This window comes from Crotalus tigris, unplaced genomic scaffold, assembly GCF_016545835.1.
Source record: "Crotalus tigris isolate CLP2741 ecotype Arizona unplaced genomic scaffold, ASM1654583v1 scf7180000024308.805542, whole genome shotgun sequence".
NCBI lineage: Eukaryota > Metazoa > Chordata > Lepidosauria > Squamata > Viperidae > Crotalus > Crotalus tigris.
The window spans coordinates 173,029-195,607 of record NW_024100480.1 but is presented as its reverse complement, the minus strand read 5'-3'; the positions used below and the strand labels follow the sequence as shown (position 1 = coordinate 195,607).

The 22,579-nt window shown below is 48.8% G+C and overlaps 1 protein-coding gene across 3 annotated transcripts in view; it reads left to right on the top strand.

Annotated features, from left to right (window-relative positions):
• LRGUK (leucine rich repeats and guanylate kinase domain containing) overlaps positions 1-22,579 on the top strand; it is a 39,981-nt gene continuing 17,402 nt past the window's right edge. The window contains exons 1-13 of one of the 3 annotated variants that reach the window (XM_039324752.1): positions 1-380; positions 2,323-2,430; positions 4,236-4,317; positions 5,655-5,755; positions 7,247-7,328; positions 11,245-11,369; positions 12,126-12,269; positions 13,433-13,513; positions 16,377-16,463; positions 17,793-17,899; positions 19,829-19,948; positions 20,208-20,304; positions 21,639-21,752. In XM_039324752.1, coding sequence (XP_039180686.1) covers positions 99-380; positions 2,323-2,430; positions 4,236-4,317; positions 5,655-5,755; positions 7,247-7,328; positions 11,245-11,369; positions 12,126-12,269; positions 13,433-13,513; positions 16,377-16,463; positions 17,793-17,899; positions 19,829-19,948; positions 20,208-20,304; positions 21,639-21,752 — 1,530 coding nt within the window. In that variant the 5' untranslated portion in view covers positions 1-98. The other 2 variants (XM_039324751.1, XM_039324753.1) reach the window with 2 other exon arrangements.

Here is a 22,579-nt window from a genome sequence, read left to right as displayed (position 1 = left end):
CCCTCCGCGTCGCTGGGCAACGGCCCGTCAACAAGATGGCGGCGCTCCGCCCCTCCAGCGGCGCCTGAGCAGCGCCCGTTCCCCGGACAGGCGCGGCGATGCCGCGGTCGCCGTCGCCGCGGTCGCCGTCGCCGCTGTCGTCGCAGCCCAGCGTGCAGTCGCAGAGCAGCCAGTCGTGGCGGGACACGAGCCGCCCCTCCCTGGAGGACCGGATGGCGCTGACGCGGTCCTGGGTGGCGGCGCCCTCCGTCACCTTCTCGCTCTTCCACGCCGACCCGGACCAGCGTCTCCCGCGGGGGGAGGAGGAGCAGCCGCAGGAGGAGGAGGAGGAGGAGGAGGAGTCCACCGAGTCGGAGCCCGAGCCGGAGCCCATGGAGGAGGTGCGGGCGCGGGTCCCCTAAAGGGCGCGGGAGGGGGGGGGCTGCTATTAGGGGACTTACGGGAGGGTCTCGTTGGGGGGGGGGAATGGGGGAAGCAGGGGGCTCTTGTTAAGGGATTTACGGGCGGGGTTTTTTTGGGGAGGGCTCCCCTTTACGGGGTATTACGGTCTTGGGGAGGGGGCTCGCAGGAGACTGACCGGAGATGGGGCTGGGGGCTTTTGGGAAGGCGTGTCTACGCGGGGCATTACGGTGCCTCGGAAGGGGCTCCTATTAGGAGATCTACGGGAGGGCTGGTTGAGAAGGAGCCCCCCTATGCGGGGCATATCAGGAAATTCGAGGAGGGGGCTCTTTCGGAGTCTCTTGCGGGATTTTGGAAAGGGGCCTCTTAGGAGAATTTGAGGAAGGGGCTCTGGTTCGGAGACTTGCGGGAGGGGCTTTTGGAAGGGCGCCCCTCCCTATAGGGGCATTACGGGAATTGGGGAGGAGGCTCCTATTAGGAGGTTTACGGGAGGGCTGGGTGAGAAGGAGCCCCTAGTACTGTGGGCATTACAGGAATTGGGGAGGGGGTTCCTATTAGGAGGTTTACGGGAGGACTGGTTGAGAAGGAGCCCCTAGTACTGTGGGCATTACTGGAATTGGGGAGGGGGCTCCTCTTAGGAGGTTTACGGGAGGGCTGGTTGAGAAGGAGCCCCTAGTACTGTGGGTATTACGGGAATTGGGGAGGGGGCTCTTAGGAGATATACGGGAGGAGCTAGTTCAAAACCGTAATAAAATAATAAAAACAGCCTTTTCTGTCAAATTGCAGTAGCCCTAGGCTAGAAAAAGTAAAGATTTCTTCCTTGCTCTGATCCTTACCACACAGCCTTAAACCAGCCTGCTCTCAAAATTTAGTTTTCCACCATTAGCTGATCCTTAATAATAATAATAATAATAATAATAATAATAATGATGATGATGATGATGATGATGCCTTGGGTGCAATCCCACATCATGTCACTTTGGGTCTATTGGGAACATGCACAGAGTCGCATGACCGTGAGATGGGCAGCATATACATTTAAGTAATAATAGTAATAATAATAGTAAAAGGCCTCTTGGGTGCAATCCCAAAACAGCTGGATCCCTTCGGCATTGACAAATTTGCCATCAGTCAGTTGCAAAAGGCGGCTTTACTGAGAACAGCTGATATCCTGCTACTAGATCTATAACACCTTCGATTCAAACCGCCACATCTGCCTATCCCAGTTCCTGGGTAAGATTCGCTATTAGTCAATTGCAAAAGGCGGCCTTATTAGGAACTGCTTCCATCCTGTGACGATATCTGTAATACCATCAAACATCCACATCTGCCTATCCCAAGTCCTGGGTAAGGACCCGATAGGTAGACAAAATGCCAAATCCAGTCTGAACATCTGGCTGACTGTGCGATGATCGATAATAATAATAATAATAGTAGTAATAATAATATGAGAAAGATAACAAAATACAAAGACCTACAAATAGAAATAGAAAGACTGTGGCAAAAGCAAGCAAGGGTAGTACCAATAGTCATAGGCGCCTTGGGTGCAATCCCAAAACAACTGGAGCACCACTTGAACACCATTGGCATTGACAAATTCGCCATTAGTCAATTGCAAAAGGCAGGCCTTACTAGGAACTGCTTCCATCCTGCGACGAGATCTGTAATACCATCAAACATCCACATCTGCCTATCCCAGGTCCTGGGTAAGGATAAGTAGACAAAATGCCAAATCCAGTCTGAACATCTGGCTGACTGTGTGATGAATAATAATAATAATTAATAATAATACACAAGGGAAAAAACTGCTGTCTACTGGGTATGCCTCACCAAGTTGCCAGCGATCAATCTTGCATTTGAATTATTCCAGCTCTGCCCAGCCGGGTCTTTCTCTGCTTCCCTTTCTCTCTTGCATGCGCGCAGGAGGTGTTTGATGGCGTGTTGCGTGAAAATGCAGTTGCCGCAGCCCTCCACACGTTGGGGCGTTCTGCCTCTGGCACGGAGTGTGTCTACCTTCATCTGTCGCTTTCGGTGAGTTTAGAACAATGGTTCTCCACCTGTGGGTCGAGACCCCATTTGGGGTCGAACGACCATTTCACGGGGGTCACCAAACAACGCAGTCCACCATTTTTTTCCCCCCTTTCCTTAGCTGTTCTACTCCCTTTTATTCTATTAGCTTTTGAAAGCCAATAGAATAGATTCTCTCGAATAGAGTCTAATTCTATTGGCTTTCAAAAGCCAATAGGAATTGTCCAGGCTGTCTCTGCCCTGCTGAGCTCGCCAAAAGTCCCATTCTGCAAACGGTGCTGCACCAGTTGAGTAGTCCTCGACTTACGACCGGTTGAGTAGTCCTCGACTTACGACCGGTTGGGGGTCGTGGCATTAAAAAGGTTGAGAACCACTGGTTTAGGAAGACCTTGTCCCCAGCATTCCCACCTCTCCCAGTCCTGTTAAAAGAAGGATATCTTGCAATCCTCTTTGGATAGAGTTCTTCATCGGGCATTGGTTATTTAAGTCCACGAGTGCCTCAACTCCAATCTCTTGCACACCCTTATCTTGGAGAACCTGGACTTCAACTCCCAGAATTCCCCAGCCAGCATGAACAGGGCTAGAGGGTTCACTTTCAGGTCAGAGAGCAAGAATCAAGTCTTAGGACTTCATGGTCCAACTCTGCCTGGACTTGATGCCTTCTAGAGAAGTTTTGAGTATAACTCAACGTAGAACTTGAGTCGTTTCTCAACCTTGGCAACTTTAAGAAGTCTGGACTTCAAGTCCCAGAATTCCCCAGCCAGCCGTGTTTCATTACTTTGAGATTCCAAGGACTCCACAGTCCTCCTCCTCTTCGTTCTATGCCTCTGTTTATACAGCCCAGGATTGGATTAGCTTTTTTGGCGGTTGCTGCACACGGCTGGCTCAGGGTCAAGGGATCGTCCACTAGGACTCCAAGGTCCATCTCACAGTTAACTGTTTTTACGCCAGGTCTACTAGAACGGGGCTTTTCAACCAGTGGTACGGGTACCACCTGTGGTACATTGGCACCTGGCAGGTGGTATGTGACCACCCTAGAAAAGTGGTAGTGGGAGAGGGGAATGAGCTGAACCGGCGGCAGCACCGCACAAGCCTGAGCGAGAGACGGCTGGAGCTGCAGGGCTGTCAGGGCTCAGCGGAAGTGCCAGGATCAGCGCCAGGCTCCAGCTGGAGCTCGGCGCTGATCCTGGCGCTTCTGCTGAGCCCTGAAGAAGCACCCATCAGCTGGAAAGCAGCACTGATCCTGGCGCTTCCGCTGAGCCCAGAAAAAGCGCCGATCGGCTGGAATGTTGCAGCCTCCAGGGTCTTGTGATTTACATTCAGATGCTTGGCAACGGATTCATATTTATGACGGTCGCAGTGTCCCAGGGTCATGTGAAGTGACCAAAACCTGCTGCAACCACCCAGCAGAGGGGGGGGGATAAAAACCAAACACCCCCCCACCTCACCCCCGCTGCCAATCCTCAACAGAAATGCTCACAACACTGAAAACCTCGGACAGGAGGAAGAGCATGGCCGGGCAGGCAGGCAGGTGTCTTGCTCGGCTGTGGCTTGGGGGGGGGGCACTTTTTTCAGGGCCATTGTAACTTCGAACAGTCACTAAGCGAACTGTTGTAAGTCGAGGACTACCTGTACTTTATCACTTTTTTCCTTTTTTGGGGGGGTCATCAAGTTTTTGACACCTTGCTAGGCGACTGGTGGTCCTCGGATGTTGCCATATCCTAAAAGTGGTACAATGGGTGAAAAGGTTGAAACGCCCTGGAATAGATGGATCTTCTGACTCTACTCTTCCTTTTTCATCCCCGCAGGATCACCTTTTGACCGACATCAGAATTCTGGACAAATACATCTACCTTGAGAAGCTCAATCTCTCCAATAATAAAATCCGTGGTACGTGGGCTCCACAGCGGGAAACCGTCTTAGGAGGCGGTCTGCCCTTCTGCAGGTAGTCCTCAGCCTTACAGCCGTTCATTCAGTGGCCCGTTCGAAGTTACGACGGCACGGGGCGGAAAAAGGGACTTGTGACCGTTTCTCACACTTATGACCGCTGCAGCAATCGCCCCCCAGGGTCAGGCGATCCAAATCCGGAGGCTTGGCAATTGGTTCGTATTTATGACGGCTTGGCGGTATCCCGGGGGTCAGGCCATCCCCTTTTGCGACCTTCTGACCAACCATGCCAGTGGGGGGGAAAGCTGGATTCACTTAACAACCATGGTATAGGCAGGGGTGGCAACCTTGGCTCTTTTATGACTGGTGGACTTCAACCCCCAGAATTCCCGAGCCAGCCATGCTGAGGAGAAATGGAGAGGTTTCCATGATGAGCCAGGCTGGCTCAGGAATTCTGAGAGTTGAAGTCCACGAGTCATAAAAGAGCCAAGGTTGCCTACCCCTGGTCTAGGAAGCTCACCGCTTAGAACAGGAGGACTTAGGACAAGGGTTGGCAACCTTGGCTCTTTTATGACTGGTGGACTTCAACTCCCAGAATTCCTAAGCCAGCCATGCTGAGGAGAAAGGGAGAGGTTTCCATGCTGAGCCATGCTGGCTCAGGAATTCTGGGAGTTGAAGTCCACCAGTCATAAAGGAGCCAAGGTTGCCTACCCCTGATCTAAAGCAAGAGTCATCAAACTCGGCCACTTTAAGACTTGTGGACTTCAACTCCCAGAATTCCTGAGCCAGCCTGGCTCAGCATGGAAACCTGTCCCTTTCCCCTCAGCATGGCTGGCACAGGAATTCTGGGAGTTGAAGTCCACCAGTCATCAAGGGGGCCATAGTTCCTCCATGCTGGCTCAGGAATTCTGGGAGTTGAAGTCCACGCCTCATAAAAGAGCCAAGGTTGCCTACCCCTGGTACAGGGTTTCCTGCCTGAGCAGGGGGTTGGACTAGATGACCGCCAAGGTCCCTTCCAACTTTATTATGATGATGATGATGATGATGATTATTCCTAACTTTTAAAACGGCAGTGATTCACTTAAGAGTCGTGGCGAGGAAAGTCATAACATGTGGCAAACCTCCCTTAGCAAATGTCTCACTTTTGGGCTCCGTTTTGAGCTCAAATTTGGGGCATCCGTTGCAGCCGTACGACAAGGACTGTCTGTACAGAATAGCTGAGCAACGTACAGGCAGCAATCAAGGCCCTTCAGTTCGAATGCTAGAACTCAAAATTTGACAGGCGGGAGCGCCGCCTCCCTCCTTTTACGCCCCTCGTCTCAATTTTCCTTCTTTTTTAGATCTCTCCTGCGTCAGTCGCATGCCTTACCTGTTGGAACTGGACGTCTCCCATAATGAACTAACCACCTATTTTGACTTCAAACCACCCAGAAATCTCCAGGTGAGTTGCAACCAGTAGCTCTGCCCTTTGAGGTTTGAATCCCGCACAACCCCTTGCAAATTTAGCTGCCCGGTCGAACTGCCTCCTTCAATCCATCTAAAGCAGGGGTCCTCAAACTTGGCCACTTCAAGACTGGTGGACTTCAACTCCCAGAATTCCTGAGCCAGCCATACTGAGGGGAAAGGGAGAGGTTTCCAAGCTGAGCCAGGCTGGCTCAGGAATTTTGGGAGTTGAAGACCACGAGTCATGAGGGGGCCGTAATTCCCTCATGCTGGCTCAGGAATTCTGGGAGTTGAAGTCCATAAGTCATGAGGGGGCCATAGTTCCCCCATGCTGGCTCAGGAATTCTGGGAGTTGAAGTCCACAAGTCATGAGGGGGCCATAGTTCCCTCATGCTGACTCAGGAATTCTGGAAGTTGAAGTCCATAAGTCATGAGGGGGCCATAGTTCCCCCATGCTGGCTCAGGAATTCTGGGAGTTGAAGTCCACAAGTCATGAGGGGACCATAGTTCCCTCATGCTGGTTCAGGAATTCTGGGAGTTGAAGTCCACCACTCATAAAAGAGCCGAGGTTGCCTACCCCTGTCCTTAGTCCTCCTGTTCTAAGCGGTGAGCCTCCTAGACCAGGGATAGGCAACCTTGGCTCTTTTATGACTCGTGGACTTCAACTCCCAGAATTCCTGAGCCAGCATGGCTCAGCTTAGAGACCTCTCTCTTTCCCCTCAGCATGGCTGGCTCAGGAATTCTGGGAGTTGAAGTCCACCAGTCATAAAAGGGTCATCGTTCCCCACCTCTGATTCTAGGGTGTTCCTGCCAGCTTAGTTCCCCTTCTATTCCCTCACCTGGCTGGCTGAAGAATTCTGGGAGTTGAAGTCCACACATCTTAAAGTTGCCAAGTTTGAAGAACCCTGATCTAGGCGCAGGGGTGGGCAACCTTGGTTCTTTTATGACTCGTGGACTTCAACCCCCAGAATTCCTCAGCCAGCATGGCTAAGCATGGAAACCTCTCCCTTTCCCCTCAGCATGGCTGGCTCAGGAATTCTGGGAGTTGAAGTCCACGAGTCATAAAAGAGCCAAGATTGCCTACCTCCTGCCTAGGCCTAGGCCGCTTTATGACTCGTGGGCTTCAACTCCCAGAATTCCTGAGCCAGCATGGGGAAACTTTGGCCCCCTCATGACTCGTGGACTTCAACTCCCAGAATTCCTGAGCCAGCCTGGCTCAGCTTGGAAACCTCTCCCTTTCCCCTCGGCATGGCTGGCTCAGGAATTCTGGGAGTTGAAGTCCACCAGTCATAAAAGAGCCAAGGTTGCTTAACCCTGGTCTAGGATGCTCACAGTTTCCCAACTGAAACTATGGCGAAGTCTGTCGGTGTGTTGCGCCATTAAAGGAGTGTTCCTCATGTCCTCTGACTGCTAGTTAGCGCTCACAGCTAGGCTGGATGGCAAGCTAGGACATCTTCACGTATTCTCCCGTTTTTTGTTCTCTTTCCAGGTGGCTAATTTTTCCTACAACGACATTCCAGAAATGCAAGACCTTTCCAATTACCAGTCCCTGAAAAAGCTCATACTGGACAGTATCCTTTAGTGTGGGTTTTCGGTGGGTTTTGTTTTTGGCAAATGGTGCATTTAGAACAGAGTCCATTGGAACGCCAGTAGGTTCCCCATCCCAACTGCCTTTTTAATAGAAGATCTTTTTATTAAAAAAAAAAATAAACAAATTTGGAAGGTTGTAAGGCATACAGCAAAAGCCGCCCCGGGCTTTTTAATTGCAGCAATTCGCTTTGTAGTCGTTCTGATTGGAGGGTGTGTTAATTTGCCTTCCCATCCACCGGATATTTTGGGACCGATCAAACCTACTCTGGCGGTCATTTTGTGAAGAGCTTCTTCATAGAATATAGAATTAGAATTCTTTATTGGCCCAGCGTGGTTGGACACACAAGGAATTTGTTCCCGCTGCATGGTGGGGAATGGAAGGATTTATACTCCTTGCAGATAGTTGGTCATTTGCCTTCTTTTAGAGGGTCGTTGAGGCCACCTGGAGGATTACCTGTGTCCTCAGTGGTGCTTTTTCAACTGGTCTTACTTGCTTTTCTTTGAAGACATTTCACTTCTCATTCCGGAAGCTTCTTCAGCTCTGACTGGATGGTGGGGAATGGAAGGATTTATACCCCTTGCAGATAGCTGGTCATTTGCATTCTTCTAGAGGGTCGTTGAGACCACCTGGAGGTTTGTCTGTGTCCTCAGGGTCACCTGAGTGGTGCAAATGGGTGTGGAGCCTTCTTGGAGCTGCTGAAAGGGCTGGAACACCCATTTGCACTACTCAGCTGACCCTGAGGACACAGACAAACCCCCAAGTGGCTTCATCGACTCTCTAAAAAATTGCAAATGACCAGCTCTCTGCAAGAAGTATAAATTCTTCCGTTCCCCGCCATCCAGTCAGAGCTGAAGAAGCTTCTGGGATGAGAAGCGAAACAGAAAAGTCTTGTTGCCTCTTGAGAAAAGCAACTGTGGAACATCTTGCCTCTTCCCTCAGTAATAGCCTGCTTGTTGTGTATATCGCATGCCAGGGGACGGCAAAGTATTGACGCAGATTTCCTCCCAATTGTCTTCAGATTGGGACCGATCCTTCACTAACGGGTCCCTTGGAAACACAATTCTGCCTCCGGAGCAGAGAGCTGTATCTTGGGATAAATTCTCCTGGCTGAAATAGACTTTCAGGTTTCTTTCTTTCTTTCTTTCTCTCTCTCTCTCTTTCTTTCTTTCTTTCTTTCTTTCTTTCTTTCTTTCTTTCTTTCTTTCTCTCTTTCTCTCTTTCTTTCTTTCTCTTTCCCTTTCTTTCTTTCCCTTTCTTTCTTTCTCTCTCTCTCTCTCTCTCTCTTTCTTTCTTTCTCTTTCTTTCTTTCTCTCTCTCTTTCTTTCTTTCTTTTTCTTCTTTCTTTTTTTCTTTCTTTCTCTCTCTCTCTTTCTTTTCTTTTTTTCTTTCTCTCTCTCTCTTTCTTTCTTTCTTTCTTTTTCTTTCTTCTTTTCTTTCTTTCTTTCTCTTTCTTTCTTTCTCTCTTTCTCTCTCTCTTTCTTTCTTTCTCTTTCTTTCCTTCTTTCTTTCTTTCTTTCTTCTTTCTTTCTCTTTCTTTCTTTCTTTCTTTCTTTTTCTTCTTTCTTTTTTCTTTCTTTAACCCTGATTTCATTTGAGCAGCTTCCTTTTTCTCAAAACAAAATAATAACATATAAGTGCTTGAAGGGGAATAATTTATCAAGCACATCCTCCTCCCCACACACACACTCAAAAAAAAAAAAAGGCTACGCACAGTGAAGTCAGTAAATAGAGATTTGGAAACCAAGCCTGTTTTTAATTTCAAGATGTGGAATATTAAAAATATTCTTCATCTGCGGCTTCCCCCCAGGGATTCCTGAGTCAGTTGCTCAAGATTCATGGGATAAGTTGCCAAAATAGCTCAGCATTGCTTGGATACCATCAACATTAAGCCTCATCTCTCCCCACCACCACCACCACCATACTCTAATGACGAGATGAAAGCAATAAGGCACGTAGCTGCCAAGTTTTCACTCTTGACAGAGGTGAACTAGCATCTCGGATGAGAAGCGAAATGTTTTAAGGCAGTGGTTCTCAACCTTTTTAATGCTGCGACCCCCCAACCAGTTGTAAGTCGACTACTCAACCGGTCATAAGTCGAGGACTACTCATCTGGTGCAGCACCGTTTGCAGAATGGAACTTTTGGGGGGCTCAGCAGGGCAGAGACAGCTTGGACAATTCCTATTGGCTTTTGAAAGCCAATAGAATTAGACTCTATTCAAGAGAGCCTTGAATAGAGGGAGTAGCACAGCTAAGGAAAAGGGGGAAAAAAATGGCGGACTGCGTTGTTTGGCGACCCCCGTGAAATGGTCGTTCGACCCCAAATGGGGTCCCGACCCACAGGTTGAGAACCATTGTTTTAAGGGAAAACCAAAAACCAAGAAAGTCCCATTGCCTTTTGGAAAAGCACCTTTGGGACAAATGGGAAAGTCGCCGGAGAAAATCTCCACGGTCACCTTCTGCTTCACAGATACCGCCCGTCTAGAAGAGCAGACAACTTCCAAGAACTTTCTCTTGGTGCTGCTTTTCCAAAGTTGTCTAGGCCTCTTTGATTTTGGACCACTTTTAAGAAAGGAACCCCCCACTAAGAAGAAAAAGAAGAAGCTTTACGAGGCGGGGACCAGTTCTCAGTCAGTCCCTCAAGACCGTGGAGCTTTTCTCCCCAGTCCTTCAGCTGGGCCTAGGATCTGGTCTCCTTCTAGGCTGCCGTTTCATTTTTTTTTTTTTTTTTTTTTTGTAAAAAAATTTTATTTTCAATTTTACAATGCATTACATTCATAAAAATACTTCAGATAAAAAATAAAACAAATTGATACACACCACTTTCGGTATTGCTCACCCATTTCCTCCCAAACCGCATCCACCCTCTAACCAACTTGCCTCTTTCCCTCTTCTTCCTCTTCTTCCTCACTCTCCCCCTCTCCTCCTTCTCCTCAACCTTCCTACTTGCTTCTCCCCTTCTTCCTATCTTCTCGCTCCGGATGGTCCAGGGGAAATGCCCGAGCAATTCCTCTCTCCCAATTAAAACATCAATATTATATACAATAAAACTATCTCTACTTATCTGAGCTACTTAAACTTCAACCCATCCTCCCCCCACCCCCCTGCCCCCTCCTCCCCCCACTTCCCAGAGCCAAGTATAGGGTTATACAAACATATTAAACATAATCTATTTAAGTTTACTAATTATACAATAACCAAAATCATACTAACCCTTAACTCTCTTCAAACTTTGACATCATAAATTTATAAACAAATTCATTACTCATAAAATAAATGAAACTTTGTAGTTCCATACTTTTTCTGAACATATTCTATCCATCTTCTCCATACATTAAAATATCTCTCTTGTGAATGGTCCTTTAAATAAGCAGAAATTTTAGCCATTTCTGCTAAATTAGAAACCTTAAATACCCATTCTTCTAAAGAAGGCAGAGTATCCTTCTTCCAATATTGACCCACCAATAATCTTGCTGCTGTTATTAAATTCAACATTAAGATAGTTTCTTTAGCATCAAAATCCACAAAAATACCCAAAAGAAACAACTGGGGAGTAAACTTAATCTTCTTTTAAAAAACCTTTTGAATGTTCCACCAAGTCATAATCCAAAAGGCTTTAATATTTTTACAAGTCCACCAAACATGAAAATAGGTTGCATCCAAGCAACCGCATCTCCAACATTTAGGTTGCAGGTTCGGGTACATACAAGACAACTTTTTAGGATCCAGATGCCATCTATAAAACATTTTATAAAAATTTTCCCTCAAATTTTGAGCCTGCGTAAATTTAACATTTCTAATCCGAATTACCTCCCATATGTCCAATGAAATCGGTTCCTGAAAATTCTGAGCCCATTTTATCATACAATCTGCCGTTTCATTTCTTAATTCTGGCCAGATAACAACATCACGGAGATACAAGGTCTGGAGAAATGCCACAACCTGACCTACCTGAGCTTGGCAAATAACAAAATCAAAGCAATTACCGGCTTGAAAAAATTGCCCATCAAAACTCTCTGCCTGGTGAGTCTGCGTGTGTTTCCTGAGATGACTTCTTTCCTGACATAATATGTTGGTTTGTTGCAAAGAATGATTGGGGGGACTTTGAAGCCCTACATCAGTGATGGAGAACGATGGCCCTTTGATGACTCATGGACTTCGACTCCCAGAATTCCTGAGCCATCATGGCTGGATGTCCCCTTTATGACTTGTGGACTTCAACTCCCAGAATTCCTGAGCCAACATGGGGCCATCGTTCCACACCCTTTCCCTACATTTTAAGAATCTGGATTTATTCTCAGCTAATTGAAAGACGACCATCACCTGGACAACATGGGATGGGATGTAATTCCACCCTCAATTTTGCAGCGGAGGTAGCCATTTTTACGGCTTTTCTCATCACGTCTGATAAGCGAATCGCTGCCGTTGTTAAACGAGTCACAGGGTTGTTAAGTGAATCTGGCCTCCCCCATTCACTTTGCTGGGTTGGAAGGCCGTTCAAAAGGGATCGTGTGACCCCCGGGGACACGGCGACCGTCATAAATAGGAACCCTTTGCCAAGGCTCTGAATTTTGATCGCCTGACCGCGATCGTCGTAACTTTTGAGCGGTCCCTGAATGAACTCTTGTAAGTCGAGGGCCACCTGCGTAGAAAAAAATTAAACAATGTGCAAGCAAGCATGTGTGAAGCAAGCCATCTGGGTCCCTCGGGGGTGGTGCTCGGCCTTGCCCAAAGGCCAGCCATGTTTGGTTAGGGAGACGCCTGTGATTCTCTCGGTAGAAATCGAACCAGATCGTGAAGGCGGTGGGCCTGGAAGGCCTCAAGGTGCTACAGGTGCTGGACTTGTCCGACAACCAGATCAGCAGCTTGGAGGGTCTGGAAGAGCACAACCTCCTGGAGAACATCAACCTGGAAAATAACCAGGTAAGGTCGATACGGTAGAGGAGACACATTTGCTAGCTGCTTTGGGGCACTCCTCCCCTGAACACCTGACAAACGATGGAAGAAACCACAGAATAAGGCCTTGTCTGTCTGTCTGTCTATCATGTCTGTTTATCAGGTCTTTTTATCTATGTCTGTCTGTCTGTCTGTCTGTCTGTCTGTCTGTCTGTCTGTCTATCTATCTATCATGTCTGTTTATCATCTTTTTATCTGTCTCTATCTAGCATGTCTGTTTATCATCTTTTTATCTATGTATTTATCATATATATCTTTTTATCTGTCTATCATCTATCTAGCATGTCTGTTTATCATCTTTTTATGTCTATTTATCTATCATATCTATCTTTTTATCTGTCTCTATCTAGCATGTCTGTTTATCATCTTTTTATCTATGTATTTATCATATATATCTTTTTATCTGTCTCTATGTATCTAGCATGTCTGTTTATCATCTTTATCTATGTCTATTTATCTATCATATCTATCTTTTTATCTGTCTCTATGTATCTAGCATCTGTTTATCATCTTTTTATCTATGTCTATTTATCTGTCATATCTATCTTTTTATCTGTCTATCATCTATGTATCTAGCATGTCTGTTTATCATCTTTTTATCTATGTATTTATCATATCTATCTTTTTGTCTGTCTCTATGTATCTAGCATGTCTGTTTATCATCTTTTTACCTATGTCTATTTATTTATCATCTATCTTTTTATCTGTCTATCATCTATGTATCTAGCATGTCTATCTTTTTATCTATGTCTATCTATGTCTATGTCTGTTTATCATGTCTTTATCTGTCTCTATGTCTATGTCTATTTATCATGTCTTTTTATTTATGTCTTTATCATCTATCATATCTTTTTATCTATCATCTATCGATCGATTGATCAATCTATCTAAGTCTATCGTGTCTGTTTATCATGTCTGTCTATCTGTCATGTCTGTTTATCATATCTGTTTATCTGTTGTCTATCTCCATCTCTATCATATCGGTCCATCTGTCATGTCTGTTTATCTATCATGTCTGCTTATCATGTCTGTTTATCTAGTATGTTATCTCTCTATCGTGTCTGTTAATCTATTACATCCACTTATATCTCTCTCTCTCCTTTAATCAATACCATTCTTCTTGTCATCAGGTGTCTGAACTGAGTGAGCTGGAATATATTGAATCTCTGCCTCTGCTGAGAGTGTTCAATCTGTTGAAGAATCCCGTTCAGGTAAGGAAGAAATCAAATCAGCGATGGAATCAAATCAGCTGTAAATGTTTCTCACGCTAACGTCATTTGGTATGGCAAATAAGTGGCAGATTTGAGATAGAGTCCACCAGGACAGGAAGTCCACCAGGACTCCAGAAGATGGTAGAGGACAGGAAGACCTGGAGGAATGTTGTCCATGGGGTCGCGATGGGTCGGACACGACTTCGCAATTAACAACAACAAAAGGACAGGAACATCACCCAGAGTTTCTTTGCGTAGTGAGAAAGAAATAGCAATAGCCCTTAGACTTATATACCGCTTCACAGTGCCTTTACAGCCCTCTCTAAGCGGTTTACAGAGTCAGCCTTTTGCCCCCCCCCCAACAATCTGGGTCCTCATTTTACCGACCTCGGAAGGATGGACGGCCGAGTCAACCTTGAGCCGGTCAGGATCGAACTCCAGACGGTGGGAAGAGTTTTGCCTGCATTCAGCGTCTGCATTCTGCACCACAACGACTCCTGGATGGCATTTAAGTTGAACAAAGAAAGAAACAGATCAGACATATCAATAAATACACCCACGGCTGCAAAGTAGGACAGTTGACCTGGCCGGAACGGAGATGTGTTTGGTTTTGCTTGATTAAGGGCTAATTAATTTGGTCTCTGCAGGGTCTTTAATAACTTCTCCCCCCCCCCCCCGCCCGTAGTCTTGAAGTGCGATGTTAGGCTCAGTTGCCTCCCAGAATGCATTGCGAGAAGAGCAGCGTTTGCATCATTGCCTGTTTTCGTTGGCCTGGCCGTATGGTTTTTTTTCTCCGAGTCCTGAGAAGCTTCAGAGTCAGGAAACCTCAGATCTCCTGCTTGGGGGGGGGGCTGGACTAGCAGACCTCCCGAGGTCCCTTCCAACTCTGCTATTCCGTTGGCTTGCAAATGTGCAAGCCGCGAGGGTTCCAAGGGCAAGAATGAAGGGAAGGATTTTACCCAAAAGGCGGAAAGAAGTGAAGGCTTCTTCCCCTTTCCCAAAACATCTGCAGACCTCTGAAGACAAAGTGGCTAGTCCTCATTCCTGCACGATGGATGTGATGGTGTTGTGTGACGCACAAGCCACGGGACTCTCGTCTGCCACAGCAGCAACATTTAAATCAGAGTAAAATCTGACATCTCTGCCTGATCCAGCATCTGTTTAGGACTTTTTTTTTTCTGAGCGGGGTAGAAGACGAAGCACTCGCGTCTCGAGTTTTAATTTAGAGAGTCTTCGGAATAGGTCCCCAGGGGGCCGGGGAAGAAATATCACCTGTTTAATCAGCGTTTTTCTGCTCGGTCGAAGTTGCTGGGCTCAACCCACCGGGGATTTGTCCCTGGTGGGAGGCCCAGCTGTTTAATCCAGATTTCAAATTCAGAATAGAGCCGGGGGGACCCCGGGAGGTCTTCTAGTCCAACCCCCTGCTCAAGCAGGAGATCTTATTAATACCATATAAGGAACGGTTGCTGGAATTGGGGGTGTCTAGTTTAACGAAGAGAAGGACGAGGGGGGATATGATAGCAGTGTTCCAGTATCTCAGGGGCTGCCCCAAAGAAGAGGGAGTCAAGCTATTCTCCAGAGCGCCTGAAGGCAGGACAAGAAGCAACGGATGGAAACTAATCAAGGAGAAATCCAAGCTAGAATTAAGGAGAAATTTCCTGACAGAACAATTAACCAGTGGAACTCCTTGCCTCCAGAAGCGGTGAATGCTCCAACACTGGAAGTTTTCAAGAAGAGACTGGACAGCTGTTTGTCTGAAATGGCATAGGGTTTCCTGCCTGAGCAGGGGGTTGCACTAGATGACCTCCAAGCTCCCTTCCAACTTTATCATTATTATTACTATTATAAACCCCTGCTCAAGCAGGAGACCTTATTAATACCATTTCAGACAGGTGTCTGTCCCGTCTCTTCCTAAAAACCTCCAGTGATGGAGCAGTTTGTAAGCTGAAGGCTCCCTGTGCAGAATTACAGAACGCAGAGTGGGAAGGGACCCCGGGAGGTCTTCTAGTCCAACCCCACACAAACGCACACTCCAAGTAGGAGAGCTTTCAAACCTTTGGAGCTTTTCTTGCTGCCGCATAGCCCTTCGCTCTCCTTGACCTGGCTCACTCCCTTCTCCCACTTTTTATACAGCTGTGAGGAAGAGGAGGGTCCAACTGTGGATTCGCAGGGGAAGCAATTAGTCCTCGGCTTAACGACCAAATTTCTGTCGCTAAGCAAGACACTGGTCAAGGGAACTTTGCCCCATTTTGCCTTCCCCCACGGCCACAGCCATTAAGCGAATCGCTGCGGCTGTTTCAGTCAGTAACCCGGTCGTTAAGAGAATCCGGCTTCTCCCCCTCGCCACCTTGACTTCGCGTGCCAGAAGGTCGCCAAAGGAGAATCACTGCAAACCGTCGTAAGTACATGCCAATTTCCAAGCCTCTGGATTTTGATCACGTGACCCATCACGGAGACGGCGCAAGGGTCTGAAGTGTAAAAAACGCTCCTTTTTTCCCCCCCAGCACCGTTGTAACTTTGCGCGGTCACTAAATGAACGGTCGTAAGCCGAGGGCTAACTCTGGCGGCCGATAAGAACCTGCCGCCTTCGGTGGGGGTCACGAGTCGGTGGCTAAAGGTGCGAATGTTGATCCCTGCAACGTCTGTGAGTCTGAGAAAGGGGTCCTGTGTCCCTTTTTTCCCCCCCCGGAGCTGTTGTAACTTTGAACGGTCGCTAAACGAAACTGCTATTTCCCCCGAGCGTCACTGCCTTCCCTGCCTCCTGTCTCAGACTCCGAGAGAAGAAGCAAAAATAATAAAATAACTCTTCCTGTTATCAGCCAGAATGGCAGAATTGAAATTTCAGTGCTGTGCGTTTTCCCAGGAACTAGAAGATTATTGGCTCCTGGTGATTTTTATGCTGCTCCGTCTGACCGAACTGGATCACCAGAAGATCTCCGTGGAGGAAAAGGTAAAGGTCCCCCCTTCCTTCCTTCCTTCCTTCCTTCCTTCCTTCCTTCCTTCCTTCCTTCCTTCCTTCCTTCCTTCCTTCCTTCCTTCCTCCCTCCCTCCCTCCCTCCCTCCTTTCCTTCCTCCCTGCCTTCGTTCCTCCCTTGCTTCCTTGCTTCCTTCCTTCCTCCCTCCCTCCCTTCCTTCTTTCCTTCCTTTTTTCTTCCCTCCCTCCCTCCTTCCTTCCTTTTTTCCTTCCTCTCTCCCTTTCTTCCTTCCTCCCTCCCTCCCTCTCTCCCTACCTGCCTTTCTTCCTTCCTCCCTGCCTTCCTTCCTTCCTCCCTCCCTCCCTCCTTTCCTTCCTCCCTGCCTTCGTTCCTCCCTTGCTCCCTTCCTTCCTTCCTTCCTCCCTCCCTCCCTTCCTTCTTTCCTTCCTTTTTTCTTCCCTCCCTCCCTCCTTCCTTCCTTTTTTCCTTCCTCTCTCCCTTTCTTCCTTCCTCCCTCCCTCCCTCTCTCCCTACCTGCCTTTCTTCCTTCCTCCCTGCCTTCCTTCCTTCCTTCCCTTCCTTCCTCCCTGCCTTTGTTCCTCCCTTGCTCCCTTCCTTCCTTCTTTCCTTCCTTTTTTCCTCCCTCTCTCCCTCTCTCTCTCCCTTCCTTTTTTCCTCCCTCCCTCCCTTCCTCCCTCCTTCCTTCCTTCCATCCTCCCAACTTAGCAATAGCCCTTAGACCAGTGGTTCTCAACCTTTTGAATGCCGCGACCCCCCAACCGGTCATAAGTCGAGGACTGCTTAACTGGTGCAGCACCGTTTGCAGAATGGGACTTTTCGCGGGCTCAGCAGGGCAGAGACAGCCTGGACAATTCCTATTGGCTTTTGAAAGACAATAGAATTAGACTCTATTCAAGAGAGTCTATTCTATTGGCTTTCAAAAGCCAATAGAATAAAAGGGAGTAGCACAGCTAAGGAAAAGGACTGCGTTGTTTGGCGACCCCCGTGAAATGGTCGTTCGACCCCAAATGGGGTCCCGACCCACAGGTTGAGAACCACTGCCTTAGACTTATACACCGCTTCACAGCGCTTTACAACCCTTTCTGAGTGTTTGCAGAATCAGCCTGCTTCTCCCCCCCCCCCCCAACAATCTGGGTCCTCATTTGAAACCACCTCGGAAGGATGGAAGGCTGAGTCAACCTTCAGCCAGTCAGGATCGAACTGCCGAAGTGCCGGCAGTGGGCAGCCAACAGAATTAGCCTGCAGTACTGCCTTCTAACCACTGCGCCCCCTTGCAAAGGCGAGGATTACCTGTGCGCCTAACTAACCTATATTTCCCCCTTTTTTTTCCTGACCGGGTGCAGGTTGCCGCCTTGAACAAGTACGACCCGCCTCAGGAAGTGGTGGCCGCTCAGGACCACATGAGCCACGTCATGTACAGCATGATGCAACCTCAGCACGTCTTCAACAGGTGACCCGGCCTTCCTCCTCTTCCTCTCGTGACGTGGCCTTCGGCCTTTCCTCCGCTCTCCTCCTTGGTCCAAACGCGGTTGTGTCTCAGAACGCACCCAGGCGGTATGGGATTAGTCCCCCCCCCTCTCGCCGTTCGGAAGCAATTCTTCCCCTCTCTTCCTTCCCTCACCACGATCTCTCGGAGCAGAGACGGTCCCTCACGCCCAAATGGAGAGATGCAAAGAACTCTTTCATAGGACCCCGTGGATCCTTAAAAACTCCCCTGGGAGGGATGAGAACGTGCAGCTATGGTGGCTTCACGCCGTCTTCAACTTTCTTCCTCCGGAGTAGTCAAAGGAGCAGCCCCCTCTCAAGTCTCTACGTCAGGGGACTTCCAACTTGGCCCTTTTAGGACTTGTGGATTTCAACTCCCAGAATTCCTCAGCCAGCCTCCATTTTGTTTGTCAGGTTTAAGACAGGGGTCTTCAAACTTGGCCCTTTGATGACTTGTGGACTTCAACTCCCAGAATTCCTCAGCCAGCCTCCATTTTGTTTGTCAGATTTAAGACAGGGGTCTTCAAACCTGGCCCTTTGATGACTCATGGACTTCAACTCCCAGAATTCCTCAGCCAGCATGGACCATATAAGCCAGGGGTCTTCCAACTTGGCCCTTTGATGACTTGTGGACTTCAACTCCCAGAATTCCTCAGCCAGCCTCCATTTTGTTTGTCAGATTTAAGACAGGGGTCTTCAAACATGGCCCTTTGATGACTTGTGGACTTCAACTCCCAGAATTCCTCAGCCAGCATGCCTGGCTGAGGAATTCTGGGAGTTGAAGCCCACAAGTCATCAAAGGGCCAAGTTGGAAGACCCTTGGCTTATATGGTCCATGCTGTCTGGAGGATTCTGGGAGTTGAAGTCCACAAGTCATCAAAGGGCCAAGTTTGAAGACCCCTGCTTTATATGGTCCATGCGGTCCATGTGGCGGCACTCGAAGCCCACTCTGTTGGCACGTGCGCCACCGCCGCCCAGAGCAGGAGCCCCGCCTAGCACAAAGGAGGTGAAGCAGCCGACTAGCAAGCACGAGTAGTGATAAGAGCACAGGTCACCAACTATTGTCGATCGGTGGACTGGAAGAAAAAGGAGAGGGAAGCCTTTTACATGCGCGCATGGGGCCGCAAGCACGCACGCGCTGCAAATGGGGCGGGGCTAGTGCCTGCCTGAGACTCGCTAGCTTTGCCCTGTTCTTGCGTGGTGCAGCGCCTTGTGTCTGCACCCCGCGGTGCGGCGGTGGCCGTTTTTGCGCCTTGCAGCACGGTGGCCCATTTTTGCGTCCCCGGGTTTTTGCGTGGCAGAAAGGGCACCCAGAGGCGCCTCCCTGCCCTTCCCCCCCCCCAAGGACATCACAATGCTGATGCGGCCCTGGCACTTTGCGATAAGTAAGTGGGTTTTGGGTTGCGGTTTGGGCACACGGCCTCTAAAACAGTGGTTCTCAACCTGTGGGTCGGGACCCCATTTGAGGTCGAACGACCATTTCACGGGGTCGCCAAACAACGCAGTCCGCCATTTTTTCCCCCCTTTTCCTTAGCTGTGCTACTCCCTTTTATTCTATTGGCTTTTGAAAGCCAATAGAATAGACTCTCTTGAATAGAGTCTAATTCTATTGGCTTTCCAAAGCCAATCGGAATTGTCCAGGCTGTCTCTGCCCTGCTGAGCCCGCCCAAAGTCCCATTCTGCAAACGGTGCTGCACCAGTGGAGTCGTCCTCGACTTACGACCGGTTGAGTCGTCCTCGACTTACAACCGGTTGGGGGGGGCACGGCATTAAAAAGGTTGAGAACCACTGCTCTAAAAGGTTGGCCGTCGCTGATCTGTGACATCAGCGAGGAAGCCCACTCATGTTGGCCCCCGTGAGGGACGTCGGCAAGCTTTTTCTTCTCTTCCTACAGCACCTTGCCCAGCCTTGATGCCCCCTACCCCATGCTGGTCTTGACTGGACCTTTGGCCTGTTGGAAGCGAGAGCTGTGTCACAGGCTCTGTCGGAAGTTCAACAACTATTTCAGATACAGGTAGGAGCCCCAGCGCGTTGGGGAGCCAGTGGAGGTAGTATGTTGCCAAGGAAGGGAAAAGAAGAATAGAGAGTGGGTACGCCAGTGTTTCCCAAACTTGACCATTTTAAGGCATGTGGACTTCAACTCCCAGAATTCCACAGCCAGTGTTGCTGGCTGTGGAATTCTGGGAGTTGAAGTCCACATGCCTTAAAATGGTCAAGTTTGGGAAACACTGGGGTACGCCATAGCTCCTCTTCCTGCTCTGCTTCCTTCTCAGCCCCTGTCACACCACGAGGAGCCCTTATTTCGGAGAAGAGAACCGACTAGATTACTACTACGTATCCCAGGAGGAATTTGACAAGATGGTGAATACGGTAAGAAGGAAGAGGCCAGCCTTTCGGAGGGCGACCAAGGGAGCAGTCTGCAGGTCCGGCCTAGGGTGGACCAAAAGGAAGAGAGGTTTGGAGCTTCAGAGATTGAGGAAAGCTGGGAAGTTTCTTGTGTGTGTGTGTGTCCTTCCACCCCCTTTGGTGTCGTAGGTTGGCAGCGCTTGGAGGATTCGAACGGGTGCTGTCTGAGCCGGGTGGTTTTCTTGCAGACATTTCATGACTCAACTAGGGAACTTCATCAGCGCTAGAAGGGAGGGGGGTTTGCAGGGAGGAAGAGGAGGAGGAGGAGGAGGAGGAGGAGGAGGAGGAAATGGACTAAGGTGTCCTTGGTGCTCTCTGAGCTTGGTGGTTTTCTTGCAGACATTTCATGACCCAAGTAGGAAACATCATCAGTGTTAGGAGGGAGTGGAAAGGAGAAGGAGAAGGAAGGAAGGAAGGAAGGAAGGAAGGAAGGAAGGAAGGAAGGAAGGAAGGAAGGAAGGAAGGAAGGAAGGAAGGAAGGAAGGAAGGAAGGAGAAGAACTGTGGGGACCTGGATGCTCTCTGAGCTGGGTAGTTTTCTTGCAGACGTTTCATGACCCAACTAGGGAACATCATCAGTGCTAGATGGGAGGGGGGTTTGCAGAGAGGAAGAGGAGGAGGAAATGGACTAAGGTGTCCTTGGTGCTCTCTGAGCTTGGTGATTTTCTTGCAGACATTTCATGACCCACGTAGGAAACATCATCAGTGTTAGGAAGGAGTGGAAAGAAGGAGGAGAAGGAAGGAAGGAAGGAAGGAAGGAAGGAAGGAAGGAAGGAAGGAAGGAAGGAAGGAAGGAAGGAAGGAAGGAAGGAAGGAAAAGAACTAAGGGGACCTGGATGCTCTCTGAGCTTGATGGTTTTGTTGCAGACGTTTCATGACCCAACTAGGGAACATCATCAGTGCTAGATGGGAGGGGGGATTTGTGGAGAGGAGGAGGAGGAGGAGGAGGAGGAGGAGGAGGAGAATAACGGTGGAATCCTCAATGCTCTCTGAGCTTGGTGGTTTTCTTGCAGACATTTCATGACCCAACTAGATAGCATCATCAGCGCCACAAGCGACTAAGCCAACCCTACTCCCCTCCTAGCCCTGATGATGTTACCTAATTCGGTCCTGAAACGTCTGCAAGAAGACCACCCAGCTCAGAGAGCACCAGGGACCCCACAAGAGGAGGATAGCTGGAAAATATCAAAACTAAGGTGTGCTCGGACCCAGGCGAGGCTTGTTCTAAAAACGCTCGTCCTTTGCTGCTTGCCTCACCTGGGCTTCCGTTGTTGTTGTTGTTGTTTTTTCTCGTTTCAGGGGAAGTTTATAGTCACTTTCAAATACAGCGGCTTCCACTACGGGCTGAGCCGAGAGGTCCTTGAAAACATTGCTAGGGAGGGCCTGGCCACCTGCGTCCATTTAGAAATAGAGGTAGGAGGCCCTCTGGCTGCAGCAGCGTTGTCAGGGCTGTGAGAGTTGTGTACTTGGGTTTAAGCTGTGCTCTGACCCGGTGGAAACAGGACGGTCGGGAGAAGAGACCAGAGAACAGAGAGGCTGCAGGTGAGAATCCTGTGGGGCAGGGAGGGAAAGGATTGGGGGAGAAAGAGGGCAGAGGGGCTGGAAGGCTCAGCAAACACCCGGGATGCTCATCGGAAGGCAACTTTGAGAGGGGTGGACTTCCGCTCCCAGAATCCCCTGGGCAGCCTGCTTTCAAAGGGGTGGTCTTCAGCTCCCAGAATTCTCCATCAAAAATGCTTTAAGGTGGATGGACGTCAGCTCCCAGAATCCTGCAGGCAGCAGGTTTTAAAATGGGTGGACTTCAACTCCCAGAATCCCCCAGTCATCACGCTTTAAGATGGGTGGACTTCAGCTCTCAGAATCCCCCAGTCATCACGCTTTAAGATGGATGGACTTCAGCTCCCAGAATTCCCCAGCCAACATGCTTTAAGATGGGTGGACTTCAGCTCCCAGAATCCCCCAGCTAGCATGCTTTAAGATGGGTGGACTTCAGCTCCCAGAATTCCCTATCCAAAATGCTTTAAGATGGATGGACTTCAATTCCCAGAATCCACCATCCAAAATACTATAAGATGGGTGGACGTCAACTCCCAGAATCCCCCAGTCAGCATGCTTTAAGATGAATGGACATCAGCTCCCAGAATCCTCCAGGCAGCATGCTGTAAAATGGGTGAACTTCAACTCCCAGAATCCCCCATCCCAAAATGCTTTAAGAGATGTAGACTTCAATTCCCAGAATG